Below are 19,583 nucleotides of genomic sequence, written 5' to 3'. Positions count from 1 at the left end.
CTGAAATTGTTGCAAAAATATCAGAAACAGAGCTCTATTTGATTAAAGTTACAGACACGTCATACTCATATGTTCTGAAATCCCAGCTCACAATTAAAAATGAAGCCAACATGTTTGAGGTGGATTGTTCCCATTGGACTTGAAGATTGAGACTTTGAGTCACAAGGAGATGATGCAGAAGTAGCTGTCAGATCAAAAACATGATGATGCTGGAGGTTCTCAGCAGGCCAGGCAGCATCCATTGGAGAAAAGCAGGTGGTCTTCAAGAAAGGTCCTGACCCAAAATGTTGACTGCCTGCTTTTCTCCACGGATGCTGCCTGGCCTGCTGAGTTCCTCCAGCATCATCGTGTTTTTCATCTAGATTCCAGCATCTGCAGTCCTTTGTTTGTCTAGCTGTCAGATCAGTTCTGCACCATTAAAAGAAGCTATCCCGTCAGGTCATTATGGTAACTAGTTTATGGAGAAAGAGGTATCATATACTATCCTGCTTTTCTGCAGAGGGACTTGGAGTGGTGGGGGTGGGGGGGGGGGGGAATGGACTAACAATGGCAAAACTTCAACTTGCAAGTATTCTTTCAGTGGTTACATGAGTCCACACATTTAAAAATTCTACATTGACACTTGAGCAGAAATATGAATAATGCCCAGAATCAAAAGTTCAGCATAAACACAGTTAACCTGCTGAATCTGTCCTCCCAACCCAAGAATCTAGAATAAATGTTGTGGTACTCAGTTTCAAAACTACTGACCGTCCATGAACTTGGCTTCTTAACTGGATCTGCAGCAGGTAGTGAGCGAACCAGTGTGAGAAATAAACCCTTTTGATCTCAACCTCACCAATCCACATGTTGAAGATACATCTGGACATGACATTTTCATAAATTCCAACATGTCCTTCACCAGGAGGGTGGTGGATCTTTGGAATTCTCTACTCAAGGGGCTGCAGAGGCTCAGTTGCTAAATATATTCAAGACAGATTGATAGATTTTAAGATAATAAAGGAATCAAGGGACATGAGGTAGTCCATTAAAAAGTGTTTCTGAGGTAGAAGATCCCAGAAGTGGGAATGTTCATGGAAGATTGCGCAACTAAAGCAGAAAGGGCTTGCCATAATCTTCCAAACTTCTCCAGATACCGGGAGGGGCCAGAGGATTTTAAAGTGGTAAATGTGACACACTCGTTCAAAGACATTTCTCGTAACAGCAGGCTAGTCAATTTACAATGGTGCCGCTTATGTTTCTGGAAACAATAATCCAGGAAAAAAATAACAGACACTTGGAGCGGTCCGAATTAATGAAGGAAAGTCAATACTGGTTTGCAAAAGACTCTAACCGTTTTTGATTAACAGAGAAATGTGATGAAGGAATTGCATTGAATGTTACCTATATGGATTTTTTTTTAAGTATTTGACAAAGTACAGCATAAAAAGGCTGGCTTGCAAAATTGAAACTCATAGAATAGGAGTTAGACTCAGCTTGGATAAAGAGCTAGCTTAGGGATAAGAAAACTGAGTTGTGGTAAATGGTTGTTTCCTGGCAGATTTTTTGATAGATATAACTGACTTGAATATTGGAATGCAGAATAAAATTTCAAAATTTGCTAATAAATTAGCAAATGTACAAGATAATAAGAGGGATAGATCAAGTGGACAGTCAGAGACTTTTTCCCAGGGCGACAAAGGCTAACACAAGGGGACATAATTTTAATGTGATTGGAGGAAGGTATAAAGGGGATGTCAGGGGTAAACTTTTTTACAATGAGAGTGGTGGGTGCGTGGAACGCACTGCCGGCAGAGGTTGTGGGAGCAGATACATTAGGGACATTTAAGAGACTCTTAGAGAGAAACATGAATGATAGAAAAATAGGGGGCTATGTGGGAGGGATGGGTTAGATAGATCTTGGATCAGGATAAAATGTTGGCACAACATTGTGGGCCGAAGGGCCTGTATTGTGCTGTAGTGTTCAATGTTTTAAACCAAACATGAAGGTAGTGGCAGAAAAGGTAAGATGATACTAATCAACTGCAACAGGACCTAGAGGGGCCAGCAGACTTGGGCGGACATGAGCCAAATGGAATTTAACACAGAGAAGTGTGAAGTGATACATTCTTGCAAAAGGGATGGGAGTGGCAATATGGATCGTGGTACAGGACTTAACAGTGTGCAGGAACCTGGTGAAGGTGGATTGTTGAAAGTGCTGGGACATACTGAGGGAGGAGTTAGCAAATCACACAGAACCTCAAGCTTCATAAATAGAGGCATTTTGTACAAAAGCAGAGAAGTAATGCTGAACTTTTATAGCGCTCTGGTTAGGCTACATCTAGAGTACTGCATTCAGTTCTCGTTACCGTACTTCAGGAAGGAAATGCAGGCCCTTGAGATTAATCAGAGATGGGCCTCAAGGATGTGGGATTAGATTGGAACAAAGGAAATTGAGGGGAGATTCATTAGAGATAGGCAAGTTTATGATATGGCAGATTTAGGTAGACAATGAAAAGTTGTTCCCATTGGATGATTGCACAAGGGCTAGGGTTTAAGATTCTGGGCAAGAGCTACACGGGGATGTGAGGAAGAACTTTGTTATGCAGCGAATGATAAAGATATGGAACTCCCTGCCTTGGAGGGTGGTCGAAATGGAGACGATTGATGAGTTCAAAAGAACTTGGAGAGACCGTTAAAAGAAGTAAACGTACTCGGCCATGAGAATAGAGCAGAGGAATGGGACGGACTAGATGGCCCCTGAGAGAGCCAGCATAGACCCAGTTGGCTGAACAGCTTCCTTTTGTTCTGTAATGACTATTTTTCATTGTTTAATTCCATTTGCAACTCCTCAGCAAATGAAGCTTGCAGTAAGACCGAGACAATATTCAGGCATAGGCTGACAAGTGGCAAATAACATTCATGCCATATAAGCAGTGATCACCTCTAACAAGACAGAGTCTAACCAACCACCCTTGATATTCAGTGGCATTACCATCACAAAGTCCCCCACCATTAACATCCTATGGGTTACCATTGACCAGAAATACAACTGGGCCCACCACATAAATAGCACGGCTCCAAGAGCAAGACGGTGGCTGGGTATCCTGCAGCAAGCGACTCATTCCTGACATCCCAAGGCCTTTCTACCATCTACGGGGCAAGAGTCAGGAGAATGATGGAATACCTTCCAGTTGCCTGGATGACATCAACTCCAACAACCTGCATGAAACTCAGACTAGCCAGGACAAGGTAGCCCAGCTGACTGAGACCTTTTCACCATCATAAACATACAATCCCCCCCCCCCCCCAACCACCAGTATACCCTGGCTGCAATGGGTACCATCTACAAAATGCATTGCAGTTACTTGCCAAGGTCGCTCTGCAGTGCTTCAAGTAGCTGGACCGTCGCTACCAGCCCAAGGGCAATTAGGGACAGCCAGTGATGCACATATCTCAAAAATTAAATAATAAAACACAACTGGTAAACAGCTAATAGGCTCCACATGTTCTGACACGACACCATGCGCAGGCAAAACCAGAGGCTCTTCCACATGGAAATATCTGAGATCTTGATGGCTTAGGGAAACAGGACACCAGCAGTATGAATGAGGATGAATAAGACGTGGCCAGGTGGAGTTTTAAAATCATTTACACATGCAAAAGTACCAAAAATGTGCAAATATAGTATAGAAATTCATAAAACTATAATTCAACATTACATTCGGAGTAGATTTGGTAAGTGCGCATTATTACATATTTTGGGTGCAGTTTATAACACCAAATAGAACTCTGCATTTCCAATAGGGTTGGCGAAATGTATCACTCATGTAATTTCCAGCATTACCTGATGTAGGAAACTTTTCTGCTGTTAATTTTGTGCAAGATATTTATTGGATCTGTCCAGAAATGTTTAAAGGAGTTCTTACCTCAAGTTGAGGACGTGGAAGAAATGAGAATGTTGAAGCTCCTAAACTAATGAATTCTTGTATTTCTTTGCAGTGTTTATCATGGCGTCTGGGCTTCTCGTCTATCCTTTTGGACTGAACTCCTCCATCGTGCAGAAATATTGTGGAGATTCAAGCATCTATCACGCAGCCGATTGTCAGATCGGATGGGGTTACATGCTGGGGATTGTAGGAGTCATGCTCGCTGTCTTTCTGCCTTTCTTCTCCAAATATGCGCCAAAAGAATCCACTTCACCAACTCCAATACCTGCAATTTTATAGTACTTGTTACTAAAAGAGGGACAATTTAACCATTGTTATAAAATATCCTGCTTTTACACTTTCAGAAATGAACAGAAGATAATGAAAGCACTTCTTTAAGCTATGAAACAGCTAAAATAAGGTCAATTCGATTTGCGACCCAAGTGCATTATGTGAAAAGTCTTCCTGATTTCCTCAAAATACACAGCAAGCTGCCAACGTTAGCAATTTATGTAAAAAGCTGTAAGGAAATCAGTTACAAGGAAGTAACGTGTCCTGTGAGCTACTGTTACACTAATCATAACTAAACTTGAAACAATTATCCTACCAATTTCAATTCATTTGCAGTTCTCACAAGGATTGACAGTAGTTTCCAGGACATTGCTGAGCTGGGTAATGGTCAGATAAAAGAGGGTTCAATTTGTTGAAGAATTCCAGTTATTGTGAACAAAGTAAGAGGAATGAGATCAGCAAAGACATCACGGTAACAGAATGACGACGTGGTGCATTCTAGGTGACAAGAAGGCACTGAGGCTCATAGCTGATCAGTACAGCCTTGAGATAAAAAAATTGAATAGATTAGAAAATGGACGGCAATTGAGATATTATATCCTTCTTTCAAACAGGATATTTTCTGTCCGAAGCCTCTAAACATCAAAACAAAATGACAACATGGTGTGTTCTAGGTGACAAGAAGGCAGCTGAGACTCAGCTGATCAGTACAGCCTGGAACTATCAGGAAATGTCTTCCTTCTGAGATCAAAATTACAAAGTGAATATTTTTTCACCAGAAAGTCAGAATAAGCTAGAGAGATTGCAGATAACTCCGGTTTTAAAAGGAAGCTTTATCAAATAACTGGAGATCTTGTCGTTCCATATTGTGTAAGATCAGAACTTCAGTGAAACACCTCACGCTGAAATCTCTGTCAGACTTTGGCAGATGGAGATAAAAACAAAATCTCTGGACCAAGAATTCCATATACAACTGCTTCTGACGGAGGTTGGAAGATCAAATCTGTGGTGTGCAAGCTTTCAATAGGGCCTGCACGCTACTAAGATCTCTGAGTGCATTTTACACTCATGCAATCCTCTTGACTAATGGCTTTAACAATCAATCCAGTATGTTTAACTTTTAAATAAAGAACCCCATGAATCAACAGTCTGACCTTCATGTCTGTAATGAAGACACATCAGAATATGCCATACAGCCATAATGACAAATTTAGAATAAACATCTGGATAAATACAAAATACTTCTAATCTTTCTCCGTCATTATTCAATACAGTGATCCCCTCTTATCATGCAATGTAATTACTTCCTTATTAACTCATTCACTGCACATAACCATCGCAATACCGCTTGCTGTGACCAACCATTTCACAAACTCCAAGCTGGGGTCCAGGGACTGTAGTGGAATTGATGCCAAATGGAAATTAGCCAAGAATCTCTTATACATTCTGTGAGTATTCAGTTAATGTATTAACTTTGTTTATATAAAATTAAGTTACATCCCTACATTTCCACAAAGAAGGTAATTCCATATATTACCTCTGATTTTAGATTCATCAGATTTCTTAGCGTCATAGAGCCATACAGCACGGAAACAGGCCCTTTGGCCCAACTTGTCCAAGTCCCATTTCTTGTGCTTTTAGTTGACCAATAATTTTATTGAAACTGATTATTGTTTCTCATTTAACATATTCTCTCTTAGATGAAAGATTTGACCAAAAGTGTAAAAGCTTCAGATGTCTGTGATCTATTCTTAAAGCAACACTGCATTTTAAAACTACATGGTGCTGGTGTAAACTCGAAACAGGCAATAAACTACCCATTAAATCTGGGCTGATTGAATACTAATTAAATTGTCATCTTAAATTTGGAGCTACCATCCTCCATCTCACAACTTCTCTGTATTTTCAAAAAGAATCTATGATAGCCTATAGCTTTTAATAATGTCAATAGACAGTACCATAATAACAGTAGCAAATTTATCAATAAAACAGCAACATAAAACTGCTCCATTCTCATAACCAATAGCAATTAATACCTTCACTGCTACTTCCAAATACTACCTGATTGCATCAGATTTTTCACACCAGAAAATTTAGACAGTTTTATTAACAAATAATGCTAAACAGCCGATTTAATGTGATTCATCTTGCTGGGCTTGCTGCTATGTTTTGTACATTAGGATGGTTTCACTAATTTGCAGTTAAAATATTAAAAGACACTCAGTCTTTTAACCCTATCACAAGGAAATGTAAGCTTTTAAATTTTATATCCTGATTTGGATTTGGATTGGAAAAGATTAAAAGACTGATTAAAATCCATCTTACCACCAATAATACAGTCAAACACAGTCATTTGGAAGGACTGCAAGTGCCAGCAACATTATTGAAAGCCACTGAAATAATTTGTATGATTTCAAAGCAATGGAGACACCATCCCAAGCATGCATGCAAGTTCCCAGCATAAGGTGAATAATTGTCAGGCATATATATTTACAGGTGAATCTGGAAAGAATGTATGACTAAAATTCCATTAACCAGCTATTTAGGTATTGTGTCAGCAATAGTAATCCACCACATCCATAATGTCTCCCCTACACTTACAAAATTCAGTGCTGCTTTGGATCAATAGAAAGACAAATTGAATCTTAATTGATCATTCTGATTTTGAAAGCTGTGACAATAAACTAACTGAGCTCTGCAGCCACTCAAGCTTCTAATTTTACCATGTTGCGCTCAGTCCAAAAGGCAGTATTAATTCTAACTTGGAGCAATCATGATTTAATTTCCAACATCAAAATAAAATCACCAATTGTACCACTTTGCATTCACTGGAAGGATCAACTTAGATGCCATGGGAAAGATTTCCACTTCATGTGGTAAAACTGCCAGAACATTCTTTATACAGGTATTTGCAAGACACACATCATTAATCTTCTCATGTTTCTAGAACAGGGAAAGACAGCATCAAAACAAGTCCTTCCGCCCACAAAGTCCACACTGACCATCAAGTAATTTACACTAACCCTACTTTTTATTCTCTCCACATTCTCATCAGATTCTACCCTCAAAATTCTACCACAGACTGACACACTAGGGACAATTTACAGCAACCAATTAGCCTTCCAACTTATACCTCTTTGGGATCTGGGAGAAAACTGAAGCACTCGGAGGAAACCCACGCAAACATGAGAACATGCAAACTCCACACAGACAGCAGCCAAGGTCAGGATTGAACCAGGGTCTCTGGCACTTTGAGGCAGCAGCTCTTCTAGCTGTGCCACTTGAAGTGTATGGCTTCATAGGCTTAGCCTGCTTTCTGATCTCACTGTAGTCAGGCACTGGACCACTTTGTACTGCCATACATATTTTCCCACACTCTAACATGTTGCCCTGTCCACTTACACCACTTCTTTAACCAAAGCAGTGGGGCAGAAAACCCCAGCAGGGATTCCCACAGTTATCAGCTTCATGTTCATCTTATTGGAGTAATCATACAGCACTAGGTCTTTGCTACAATCGCCCTCTCCCCTCCGACCAAACTGTGACATGTTCCACTTTGGCCAGATGGCTCACAAAGAGTCTTAACCAGAAGCTGACGAAATCACGTGTGCTTATTGTTATGAGAACAACCTGGGTTTGTTTCAAGGACACAAGCGCAGGGAAGTGGATCCAATTGCTATATTGCAATTCTTTTTAGATCCAAGGAAAGAGTCCAACATTTTCTTTCACGGTTAAAATGTATTATATATTATGTGAATGGAATGCAAATGTAACAAGTTTCTTACTGCCAGTCTCTGCCATTTAAAGTGCAGAATGTTATCCAAACCTTCAGGAGCACCTGTATTATTGCATTTTCAATTGTATGTAGTTGATGTGGAAGAAATAACTACAAACAGATTTTATTTCTCTGTTTTACATGTTCCATATTCTGACCGAACCAATTCGTGCCTTTTATTATCTAACAGCTAGACTAGTCAATAAACAAGATAACCAGGTTTTTGACTTAACAGTTCGTACAAAAGAAAGTTTTGTTCATTCTGTACAAAAGAATGTGTTCTATGTTTGGAATTATGTTTTCTTGTGTGTTAACTGATTTCTAAGTGTTTGGTGTGAAAAGTGGCTTTTTTTTTTACAGAAAGTTCTGTAGGTGAAACAATAGAGTGGTGATTAAATACCAGTGTTTGTGCTTCCAAAACATTTTTTTTTGTGGGGGGAGGGGGGTTAGGAGCATAGGAATGGTGAACAAAACAATGAATTGCAGAAAATTACTCTGGCAATCAATATCAATCTTTTAAGAGCTAACCAAATTATCAATTTAAGGCAAACAACAAAAAAGATCAAAAACATTGTCCAAAAACCAACTGAGTGATGATTTGAACGAGAATAAAAGTCAATTGATGGCTGTTTAAATGTAATACTTGTCGGTTATTTAGTGCTATGAGCAAAATCAGGTGTGGGTCTCATTTCACCATAAAAAGCATGCAAATATTAAAATATGTATAAAAATCCTTTTTCCATTATTTCACAAGAGGTGTAAATCCATTTAAAAGTAAAACGATTTAACACTATAATTGAAGGAATTTAACCTGAATATGTAAATTGTTGCACACTGAAATTTGCATCTTTTTTCTATCAGGCCCCTAGGAACTTGATGGCCTTGAGAACAATTATCCATTAAAGAAAGCCAACAGTCTAATAAAGCTAAAAAGAATAATTGTCACCATGTAACATGTGCACGATTTCTTCATTTTCTGGTTACAAACTACTCTAAATACTTAGCTTTCCTACTCAAAATAATGAAACATTTGAAGATAATTTTACTTTAAGTAGGGACAATTGGTTTTCCACAACAGTTCCAACATTAACCACATAAGATGGAGTATACTAGTTGTGCTTGAAGGCAGTAGGATTAATATATTAGGCACAAATGTACCTTTTTACTCGACTAAGCGTGAAGTGATTTCTTAGCTGGAGAAACAAAGGACTGCAGATATTGAAATATCTAGATGAAAAACACTATGATGCTGGAGGAACACAGCAGGCCAGGCAGCATCCATGGAGAAAAGCAGGCAGTCAAGAAGGGTCCTGACCCAAAATGTTGACTGCCTGCTTTTCTCCACGGATGCTGCCTGGCCTGCTGAGTTCCTCCAGCATCATCGTGTTTTTCATCTAATCTCTTAGGTGTTTTGCTTTCTTCCCTTTTGAATTTTTCACAAAGCACTCACCTTTATTAGGAGAGATGGTTGTGAGTGACTTGCTCCTGGGTCCTTGTCAATATTGGTTACAGAATGGTCATGCATGTATTGGGTATAGTGTAGGGAAATGCAATTGGAGTGATCTTACATGTAAAGGGGGATAAAATATGACAGCAGAAGCTTGAGGTTTATAAAGAAAATATACTTAGATAAAGTGATCCCAGAATTTTGCTTCAAATTCAGTTAAGCAGGTAAAATATAAAATATACATTTTCAAAAGCAAAAAGAAATTAAATAGATATCTTAAACAATTATTTGTGCTCAAGAGATGAATAATATCTGGAATAATCATCACATAGAATAAAAAGGTGAGGTGTGAGAGAAGGGGTGGAATTGGATGCTCTGTTGTTAGCTGAAGAAAAGGAACACCTTTCTGCTGGCAAATAACTTCTTTCTTTCTTTTGCTGGATATTTCTCATGGTTTCAATGGCACTCTAATGCCTAGTGTGATGTGCTGTCATTTTCCTGGAAATGATCCATCACTTTTAACTTAACCTTCATATAATTTTAATATATTAAAAAAAAATTCAAGCTTTAAGTTACATTCTTCAGTTATTCATTGGACAAGTGTGATTCCTGATTGTGATAAGTTGTAGACGTTTCTTAATACATCACAGCATTTATTTTTAAATGTAATAAAATTTAATGCATCTCACTTTAAGTCCAAGCTATCTGCCAGCACTCACACTCAGTTAGAATACAAATAAGGTTCTTCTTTAATTAGATGTTAATCAGCTCATTGGTTTGAAGTATAATTTATGTATCATACTGTTGATAGGAATTGAGCTATTCATGGATTTGGGGGTTGCTGCATCAGCAAATAAGTACCACTGCTTGATTCCACACAGCATAGAATCAGCTGCATTGTTACATAAAATAGTGGCTGTAATATTGTAAGTTGATCAGTTGGGCGTAGATAAAACGCCATTTGATCCTGGTGTACTGCATCCTTGAAAATTTCCCATAATGTATTGATAGATTCCAGGATAAAGAAGCTCTGTTTAAAATTGACTGGCTGCAGCTATGGAGATGATATGGAATGTGCAATACCAAGTCATGTAAAATGGAAAGATTTACACTTTGATCCTTGGCTTGTACAGATGAGAATGGGATCAGGAAGGGTGACAATAGGGCTACTACAATTAGATTACGTCTTGAAAAGAGGAATAATCAGTCAAGGTTTCTACATCTGTTTCCTTTCCACTGATTTTACTTATCTAGTTATCTAGCTAAAAAATGCCAACAACTGAGAGGTAGAATTAATTATAATTACCACCCCTCCCATGGAAAAGTGGATTCACTAAGAAGGTGAACAGAAGCGTGGGTAGTAGAGGGAAACTGCTGATTTTATTAATACGAGTTGGTTGGGCTCCCAGAGGACTGAAGGAGGGTGAACTGAGGAACTCAAGTCATGATGCAAGTTTTTAGTAAGTTTTTTAAAGCATAAGTATACACTATCCATGGAATTGAAATAAAGCAGATGCTGGAAATCTGAAATAAAAACAGAAAATGCTATAAACACTCAGAGGGTCAAGTAGCATTTGTGGAAAAAGAAACAGAGTAACATTTTGGGTCAAAGACTCTTCATCAGAATTGTACATAACACCCATGCTTGAAATAAATGGTAGATCATGAGGAAACATTTGAAATACAGCCAAATAGTATTCAGTGTGACAGCAACAATGGGTACTAATTTTGGGAGAATCACATTCTTGTTTTGACTGCTACTTAATTTTGTGCTTCAGATTGTAAAAATAAAACAGACTGCTGGATATGTCCCAAAATATCACCCACCTTCATTGATAATTGCAAATCAGTATGCTCCCCTTATTTCCTGCTTTGATCTAACTCTGGTCTATCGACTCACATGTCATCTCTCTCAAGGTCTACATTATCTTTGTCAAGCCTAAGACAAAGACAGCATAAACCATCTATTCGCTACACAGCCCTGCAAGAACTCCAACTGGAAAAAAGTAGTCAAGAAAAATGCATCATGACCCAACTGAAATGAAACTTGCATGTAATTCCATCTCCCACTGCTTGGAATAGCAGAAAGTATTAACTAAATAATCCTCCTTGTAAGGACAAACTTGGGTTGCTTCCTCTGAAGCAGCAGAGGCTGAGGGGAGACCGGATAGAAGTTTATAAAATTATGAGAGGCACAGATAGAGTAGACAGCTGGTATCTTTTTCCCCAGAATTGAAATGCTAGTACTAGAGGGCATACATTTAAGGTGGGGGGGGGGGGGGGGGGGGAGTTCAAAGGAGATACGCATGGCAAGTTTTCTTTTACACAGAGAGTGGTGGATGTATGGAATATGCTGCCAGGGTGATGGTGGAGGCAGATACGATTGAGACTTTTAAGAGGCTCTTAGATAGGCACATGAATATGCAGAGGATGGACCATGTGCAGGCAGAAGGAATGAGGTGTCATTAGCTGCCCCCAGAACACTACGCAAAAGATGCATTTCACTGTGTGTTTCAATAAAGATATTTTAATTAGTTTGGTACAACATCATGGGCCAAAGGGCCTCTTCCTGTGCTGTATTGTTCTACGTAATAAGCTGAAGAATAAGATGTCTCTGCATCAAATAAAAATATATAAAAGCGAAATAGTGCAGTTACTGGAAATCTGAAATAAAATACATAAAAACTGGAACTGCTCAGCAGGTCAGAACTGATGAAAGGTTGATGACCTGAAACTCTGTTTCTATCTCCACAGATGCTGGCTGACCTAGGAAATATTTTGCGCCTTTGTTTTTTTATTATATATACCGATAAGTAATTTACCTATAAAACATAGCCTATTAAGTTACAGCATCCTAAACTATAAGCTGCTCTTGAAGCATAAATCTTAAAAGAACTAATTCACTTCACCTCCCTGTCTTAAAACTGGATTAAATTCATGGGATGTATGGTACAAGCTTAAATAGTCCAATCTAAAACTTATATGACACTATGCTGTTAAGTTTCTTTATGGAGCTCAAGGCTTCGAGTCATTCCTGGTGTGGTGTGGTGTGGTGTGTTGCCAGTGTAATGCTGCAATAAATTATTATTTAATCTATCTTTGCAATGGGCAAACAAGTGCTTCAAAGTAAAGAGACTTTCTTTTCAAACATATATCCAGAACTCCACATACAGACATGGGTAAACCACTCTATTATGGACCACTCTGGTGTTTGTTGTGAACTCAATTTTGTACAGTGATTTTGTTGTAAATAAGTAAGCAAACTAATTGTTAGGATTTATTCACATTCTAAATGTATAATTTTTATGTTGTCAAGTACACAATGGATTTTGAAGTACATTACCGGATTAGTTTACTTTATGTGTTTTAAATTGACTTGTCTGCACCTTCCACAATGTTAATAGATTTATGTAACTGACTTGTTATTGAATAAAATTGTGTTTAACAAGGCCTAAAAGTTTTCATTCATTTTATCAAAAATCACAAATCTGCTTAAAAGACAAATCCAGATAACCAACTTAAAATTATGTCAACCACTTGTGACGAAAGAGGAATCCAAATGAGGGTAAGACACATCTTGGTGATAAAAATTATTAGTTATTTGACCATAAATCTCAAGCATGTTCTTTTGCAATATGTACTTGAACCTTTGCACGCATTTATTTGCAAAAGTTGGAAGATGGAAAACAAAGTGGATAGCCTTTTTGATCATAGAGAAATTTCTTGATTACTAAAAGGTGACATGCATTAACCAAGTAAATTCATGCAACATGCAACTCAGGTCATATCAAGAGTTGCCTTTACTACTTAACTGTCTGCACCATGCTATTTGTTGACTTAATTTCTTCTGAATGGCCTGCAAGCCAGCAGCAGTATCAACCCTATGATTTAAATAGTGAAAGATTGCAGCATGCTGTTGTGCAGAGGGACTTGGGAATGCTTGTGCATGAATCGCAAAAGGTTGGTTTGCAGGTGCAACAGGTTATCAAGAAGGCAAATGGAATGTTGGCCTTCATTGCTAGAGCCATTGAATTTAAGAGCAGGGTACTGGTGAGGTCGTACCTGGAATATTACATGCAGTTCTGGTCTCCTTGAGAAAAGATATACTGGCTTTGGAGGCGGTGCAAAGGAGGTTCACCAGGTTGATTCCGGAGATGAGGGGGTTAGCCAATGAGGAGAGATTGAGTCGCCCGGGACAATACTGGAATTCAGAAGAATGAGAGGGGATGTTATAGAAACAAAAAAAATTATGAAAAGGGATAGACAAGATAGAGGCAGGAAAGTTGTTTCCTCTGGTAAGTGAGACTAGACCTAGGGAACATAGCCTCAAGAGTCGAGAGAGTAGATTTAGGATGGAGATGAGGAGAAACTGCTTCTCCTAGAGAGCAGTGAATCTGTGAAATTCTCTGCCCGGGGAAGCAGTAGAGGCTACCTCATTTAGTATATTTAAGACACAGTTAGATATATTTTTGCATAGTAGGGAAATTAAGGGTTACAGGGAAAAGGCAGGTAGGTGGATCTGAGTCCATGACCAGATCAGCCATGATCTTATTGAATAGTGGAGCAGGCTCGACGGGCCAGATGGCCTCCTCTTGCTCGTATTTCTTATGTTCTTACTAACCCTATTAAAGCATCATTTAGTTGTGGCAGGGTCACCAGCTTCTAAAGCCCTCAATGAATAACTACAAGTGCATAAGCCATGTCTTGAGATAAAATTTAAAAATAAACAGGAGATGTAATGAAGAACTTGTAATTTACCAAGTCTTATAATATGCACTACCATGCAAAGAAAAAGTAATATTGAAATGATTATAAAAGACAGCTAAAAGAAAAAGTATTTCAAATTTCATTTACAGTTACTCTAGAACTCTAGATTAAACAATGACGGTAGAAAAAAAGGTTCTTTAATGGCAAATTTAGGACTTGCAAATCTGGAAGCATTCTTTATTCTATTGTCCTACACTCCACAGAAGCCCATCCTCTGCCATGAACATTATCTATGATTTCAAATAATAATCTTGGGATACTGGTAACACACATCCAAATTCCAATCACAAAGGTCCCACAAACAACACTGAGAAAAAGAAACTTATTTCGTCATTTAAATAGAATTAGTTGAGCAATTAATATTGGTCACGATGGTGGTAAAATCTTATATTCTTTCAAAAGATCCATGGGACCTTTAATAACCACCTAAGAGCATACAGGGTTTAGAACTTCATCTGAACGAAAATAATTACCATAACATGACCTTTCATCAATAATGCACAGTAGTGCAGCTAAGATTATGTGGACTTCATGTGCTAGAACCCAGGAAGTTCTAATCCAGAACCAAGAGTTGTACATCCAAGTTAAAGTTGTGTATGTCTTTAATTTTTCAGCGCTTTCTTTACAAGACCCCTGTTTTCTCGTCTTTGGATTTTCTCTACACTATCTCCAGATTACTAGAACTGTTAATAGTATTCATGGTCAGTATAATTAGTCACGTTAACTCATTGCTTTCTATTCCTCAACCAGCCTCTAATCTGAAAATCCACCCTATATATAACAACAATTTTGAGATCAATTGTCTTTTTAAAGAAAAAGGCTTTTGGAAATCTGGCCATATCAGGTCATAAAGCTTTCCACATGCTACTTGAGTTACCATTCCTCAAAGAAATTCAGATGAAAGCTGGATCTTCCACTTCTAAATCCATGTTTATTCCAGTTATTTGGTTATTATTGTCCTTCAAATTTCCCTGAACTGCTTCTATTGTTTTTACACGGATCAGGCTTGGAGAGATAGAGTTGCAGTTTTAGTGGTGGATGACAGAATCCAAAGCCTACAGTTAAAAATAAGCAGCTAATTGGTACTTCTCGCTGCCTTGGTAAAGCAGTCAATATTATCAAAGACCCCACCCATCCTGGACATTCTCTCTTCTCCCCCCCTTCCATCGGGCAGAAGATACAAAAGCCTGAAAGCACATACCACCAGGTTCAGGACAGCTTCTATCCCACTGTTATTAGATTATTGAACGGTCCCCTAGTACAATAAGATGGATTCTTGACCTCATAATCTACCTCATCACGGCCTTGCACCTTATTGTCTACCTATACTTCACCTTCTCTGTAACTGTAACAATATATTCCGCATTGTTATTGCTTTTCCCTTACCTCAATGTACTAATGTGATGAAACGATCTGTATGAATGGCATGCAAAACAAAGTTTTAACTATCTCCAGATTACTAGAACTGGTAACAGTATTCATGGTACATTGGTACATGTGACAATAATAAACCAATTTACCAATTTACAAATAAAACCAGAAAATGCTCGTGTGACTCAGCATGTCAGGCAGCATCTGTGGAGAGAGAAATAGAGTTAATACCATAGAACAATACAGCGCAATACAGGCCCTTCGGCCCTCCATATTGTGCCAACCTATTAATATTTCAGGTTGATGATCTTTCATCGGTATCTCCAGCATTTTCTGATTTTATTTCAGATTTCCAGCATCTGCTGTTTATTGCTTTTCAATGAAATCAATGTGACTGAAATAAAACAATGTTCAGTGAAATAAGAGATTTGGCACAAACTAATTAGGCAGGTAAATTAGAAAACAGGTCAATGGGTGAGGAATGAGGCAATTTAATTATGGGACTGAAGAAGTATGATTGCCTTGAGACTGAATTTCACTCTTTTTTGGTGCACTTAACACATGCTGCATTTACACGAATGTCCCAACAGATCCACTGCAGAAAAAAAGACATGAAATTGCCTTAAAGTGAAAACAGCACTATGGTTGTTTTACACACAGAATCATGTATTAACCAGAACCTGTGTAACTCCTAATGGGTGCAGGTTCAATCAATTGCAACTTCTGACAACCTGCTGCACACCTGTCTGAGATGGGCATTAAACTTCAAGGCACATTTGCTAAGACAGCCAAACATCAGCAGCAATGGCCATGAAGGAAAAAGAGGCTGTAAAGGGAGACAGCCTCTCCAGTTAGTGAAAAAAATCTTGTATTCTTACTAGTGCAATAATTGCCAAGAAGGAGGGTGTGCTAGGAGGTAGAAAATATGGTAGGGCTACCACAGAAAGAGTTTAGCAAAAGGTAGCTACTGCTGCCTACTTCAGATATGAGAATCTCCACTCACTCAAGCAATACAGAAATAAACGTTATGGCCTCACAAAGTATGTCAGAGTGGGTTGACCACTACTGAAAATGGTGGATATGAGCCACTTCAGTAACTAGGTCAGAAATTCATCAAAGTCGAGTTTATTGTCATATGCACAAGTACATGTATGCACAGATGCAATGTAAAACTTCCTTGCAGCGGCATCAGAGGCACATAGCATTAGAGACCCAACATTCATAAGAAAAACATAAATTATACGAGAAAGAACACAATTAGAACAAAAAAAAGTGTCCACTGTAGTGCAGAATGATCATTGTATTGCTTTACTGAGATAGTGGTTGGGGTTGTGCAGGTTGGTGCAATAAAACGAATGGTTGAAGGAAGTAGCTGGTCTTGAACCGGGTGGTGTGGGTACGATCAGTGCAGGTGGTCTTGCATAGGAATGATGCGAGTATGTCTTTAAGGTTTGATGCCCTTCTCAGACAGATGTCAGCAAGTTGTCAGACTCCCATTTGGTTGAACAGCACTGTTGGGATTTGCACGGAGATTATAATGGTAATTACTTGCGAACTATGTCAGTGCTATGCATTGGAGCATGGAAAGGGTCACCTTGTCTAAACTGGGGATTATGCTGCTGAAAAATGTCCATCAATGCTTCCCTCTGCTCTGGGAACTGAGGTTGATGGACTTCTACTTGGACTTCTCCCCTCATAACCTTCTTCATACTTCTTCTCCTCTTGCTGTTCTTTGCCCTAAGCCTCATTTCTTTCAGGCTCCAGGTCTGATTGTTACTATCTGACACTGACTACTGTCTTCATACAAGCAGGTTATGCGGTGGCTAGTTGCACTGATGAATAGCTAGCAACACTGCAAATTCCTTTATCCGAGGTTTCAGCTAGTGGTCACTGAAATGTGAGTCAGAGTCTTACAGCCCAGAAACGGCCCACCGTGTCCATGCCAATCTTTTTGCCCATTCACACTAATCTCATTTGCTGGCATTAATCCATATGCTGCTATGCCTTGCCTATTCAAGTACCTGTCTAAATGGCTCTTAAACGTAGTAATGGTATTGGACTCCACCACTTTCTCTGGCAGCGAATTCCAGACATCAACCACTCTCTGTAAAAAAAAAACTTTCCCCTCACATCCCCATTAAAACTCCTTCCTTTCACCTTATACCTATGTCCTCTTGTTTTTGATACCCCTACAATGGGAAAAAGATTCTGACAATCTATGCTATCCATGCCTCTCATAATCTTATAGACTTCTATCAGGTGATTCATCAGCTCCCTTCACTCCGGGGAAAACAAGCCCAGCCTATCCAATCTCTCTCCAAAAATAAAGTCGTCCAATCCTAGTAAGCCCCCTCTGCACTCTCTCCAACGCAATCACATCCTTCCTTTAGTGTGGTGACCAGAACTGCAGTGTAAGTGCAGCGTAAAGTTCTTTTTTGTCAAGTTGCAACATAACGTCCCCACATTTAATATTCTATGCCTGACCTATGAAAGCAAGCATGCCATATGCCATGTTTACCAACTTATCTATCTGTGTTGTTGCCATTTTCTGGGAACTATGGACTTGAACCCCAAGGTCCCTCAGTTCAGCTTTAGTGCCCTACATTTTACTGTTTATGTCCAACCTCTATTTGATTTCCCAAAATGCATCACCTCAAACTTCTCTGAATTAAATGGCATCTGCCAATCCTCTGCCTAACTTTCCATTGGATCTATATCCTGCTACAAGCCTTAGACAAGATTCCTTGCTATACACACCATCAATTTTCACGCCATCCACAAATTTATTAATTATGTCTTCTACATTCACATCCAAGTCATTTATAATGTTACAAGCAGCAAAGGTCCCAGCACTGATCACAGTACGCCACTTGTCACAGACTTCCAATCAGAAAATCATTGCTCCACCAACTCTGCCTCTTATCACCAAGCATATTTTGGATCCAGTTGGTCAGCTTGCCTTGGATCCCATGTGCCTTAAACTTCTGAATCAGCCCTACCATGTGGGTCCTTGACAAATGCCTCAATAAATTCCAAATAGACAACATCTATCGCTCTGCCTTCATCAACCTTCTTAGTTACCTCCTCAAAAAACTCAATCAAATTAGTAAGACAGGAGTTCCCTCACATAAGGCCATGCTAACTATCCCTGACCAGCCCCCACATTTCCAAATGTACATAAATCTATCCCTTAGAATTTTCTCCAATAATTTCCCTACTAATGATGTAAGACTCACTGGCCAATTGTTACCTGGCTTCTCCTTGCTGCCCTTCAAAAGGAATAACTAAATGTGAACATATGCCTGTGCAACTGCAGAGCATGATTGATGTCCCTAACACATTGGCAAGTAGCAAATTGTGAGACATTACAGATCTGTCTAACTGCTTAGAAAGATCGAGGCAAGGAAGTTGAGAGTCAAAGTGTCCTTGGTCTACACGAAGAAAGCAATAAAGGCACAACAGCATAGCAAAGGTCTTCCTATGCATTTCACATGTCTGGAAGACAGACTTGGAGAATCTGAGCCAATAAAAACACTGTTCAGTTGGATGTGGTATCTACAAGATTAGGCTTATTATAGAAGGGCACATCTTTAACTCCTGCCCCAAGGTTCTTCATCCTCCCTCCATGGCTTGCTATACAAGTGCCTCCGGTTGAGGGGTCCTGTCAGCAGTGTCACTACTGATGCACCCAGTGCATGAGGAGCTCAGCAGCTAAATGATGAAAGAAAAGCTGTGGATTAAGCACACTTCATGAACTTTGTAAAGTACGTGAACTGCCTGCTGTCTGTACTGTATCTACCCAGTCAAGTCTCCTGGTGTCAGCAATGTCCATTTAGATAGACATAAATGCAAAAAACTACTACAATATAGCCCTAGTTGTACTGTGATATGTCAGTCAGGGTGAAAATTTTCACAGCACAATTAGCAATGTCTTTTGGTGTGTGTCTTCTGGAAAAAATGTCAAACCTGCTAAAATGAATTGAATTCCACTTGGAAGTACTAGCAAATACAATGTCATCCAGAA

General features: G+C 39.0%; 1 protein-coding gene across 1 annotated transcript in view; it reads left to right on the top strand.

Moving 5' to 3' along the window:
* LOC127581536 (LHFPL tetraspan subfamily member 7 protein) overlaps positions 1-9,183 on the top strand; it is a 229,159-nt gene extending 219,976 nt beyond the window's left edge. The window contains exon 3 of the mRNA XM_052036025.1: positions 3,982-9,183. Coding sequence (XP_051891985.1) covers positions 3,982-4,208 — 227 coding nt within the window. The 3' untranslated portion in view covers positions 4,209-9,183. The remainder of the gene's footprint in view (positions 1-3,981) is intronic.
* The last annotated feature ends 10,400 nt before the right edge of the window (positions 9,184-19,583 follow it).

The sequence above is a fragment of the Pristis pectinata genome, chromosome 21 (genome assembly GCF_009764475.1).
Source record: "Pristis pectinata isolate sPriPec2 chromosome 21, sPriPec2.1.pri, whole genome shotgun sequence".
NCBI classification, from domain to species: Eukaryota; Metazoa; Chordata; class Chondrichthyes; order Rhinopristiformes; family Pristidae; genus Pristis; species Pristis pectinata.
The sequence above is the reverse complement of the archived record's forward strand: the minus strand, read 5'-3'. Positions and strand labels throughout refer to the sequence as shown.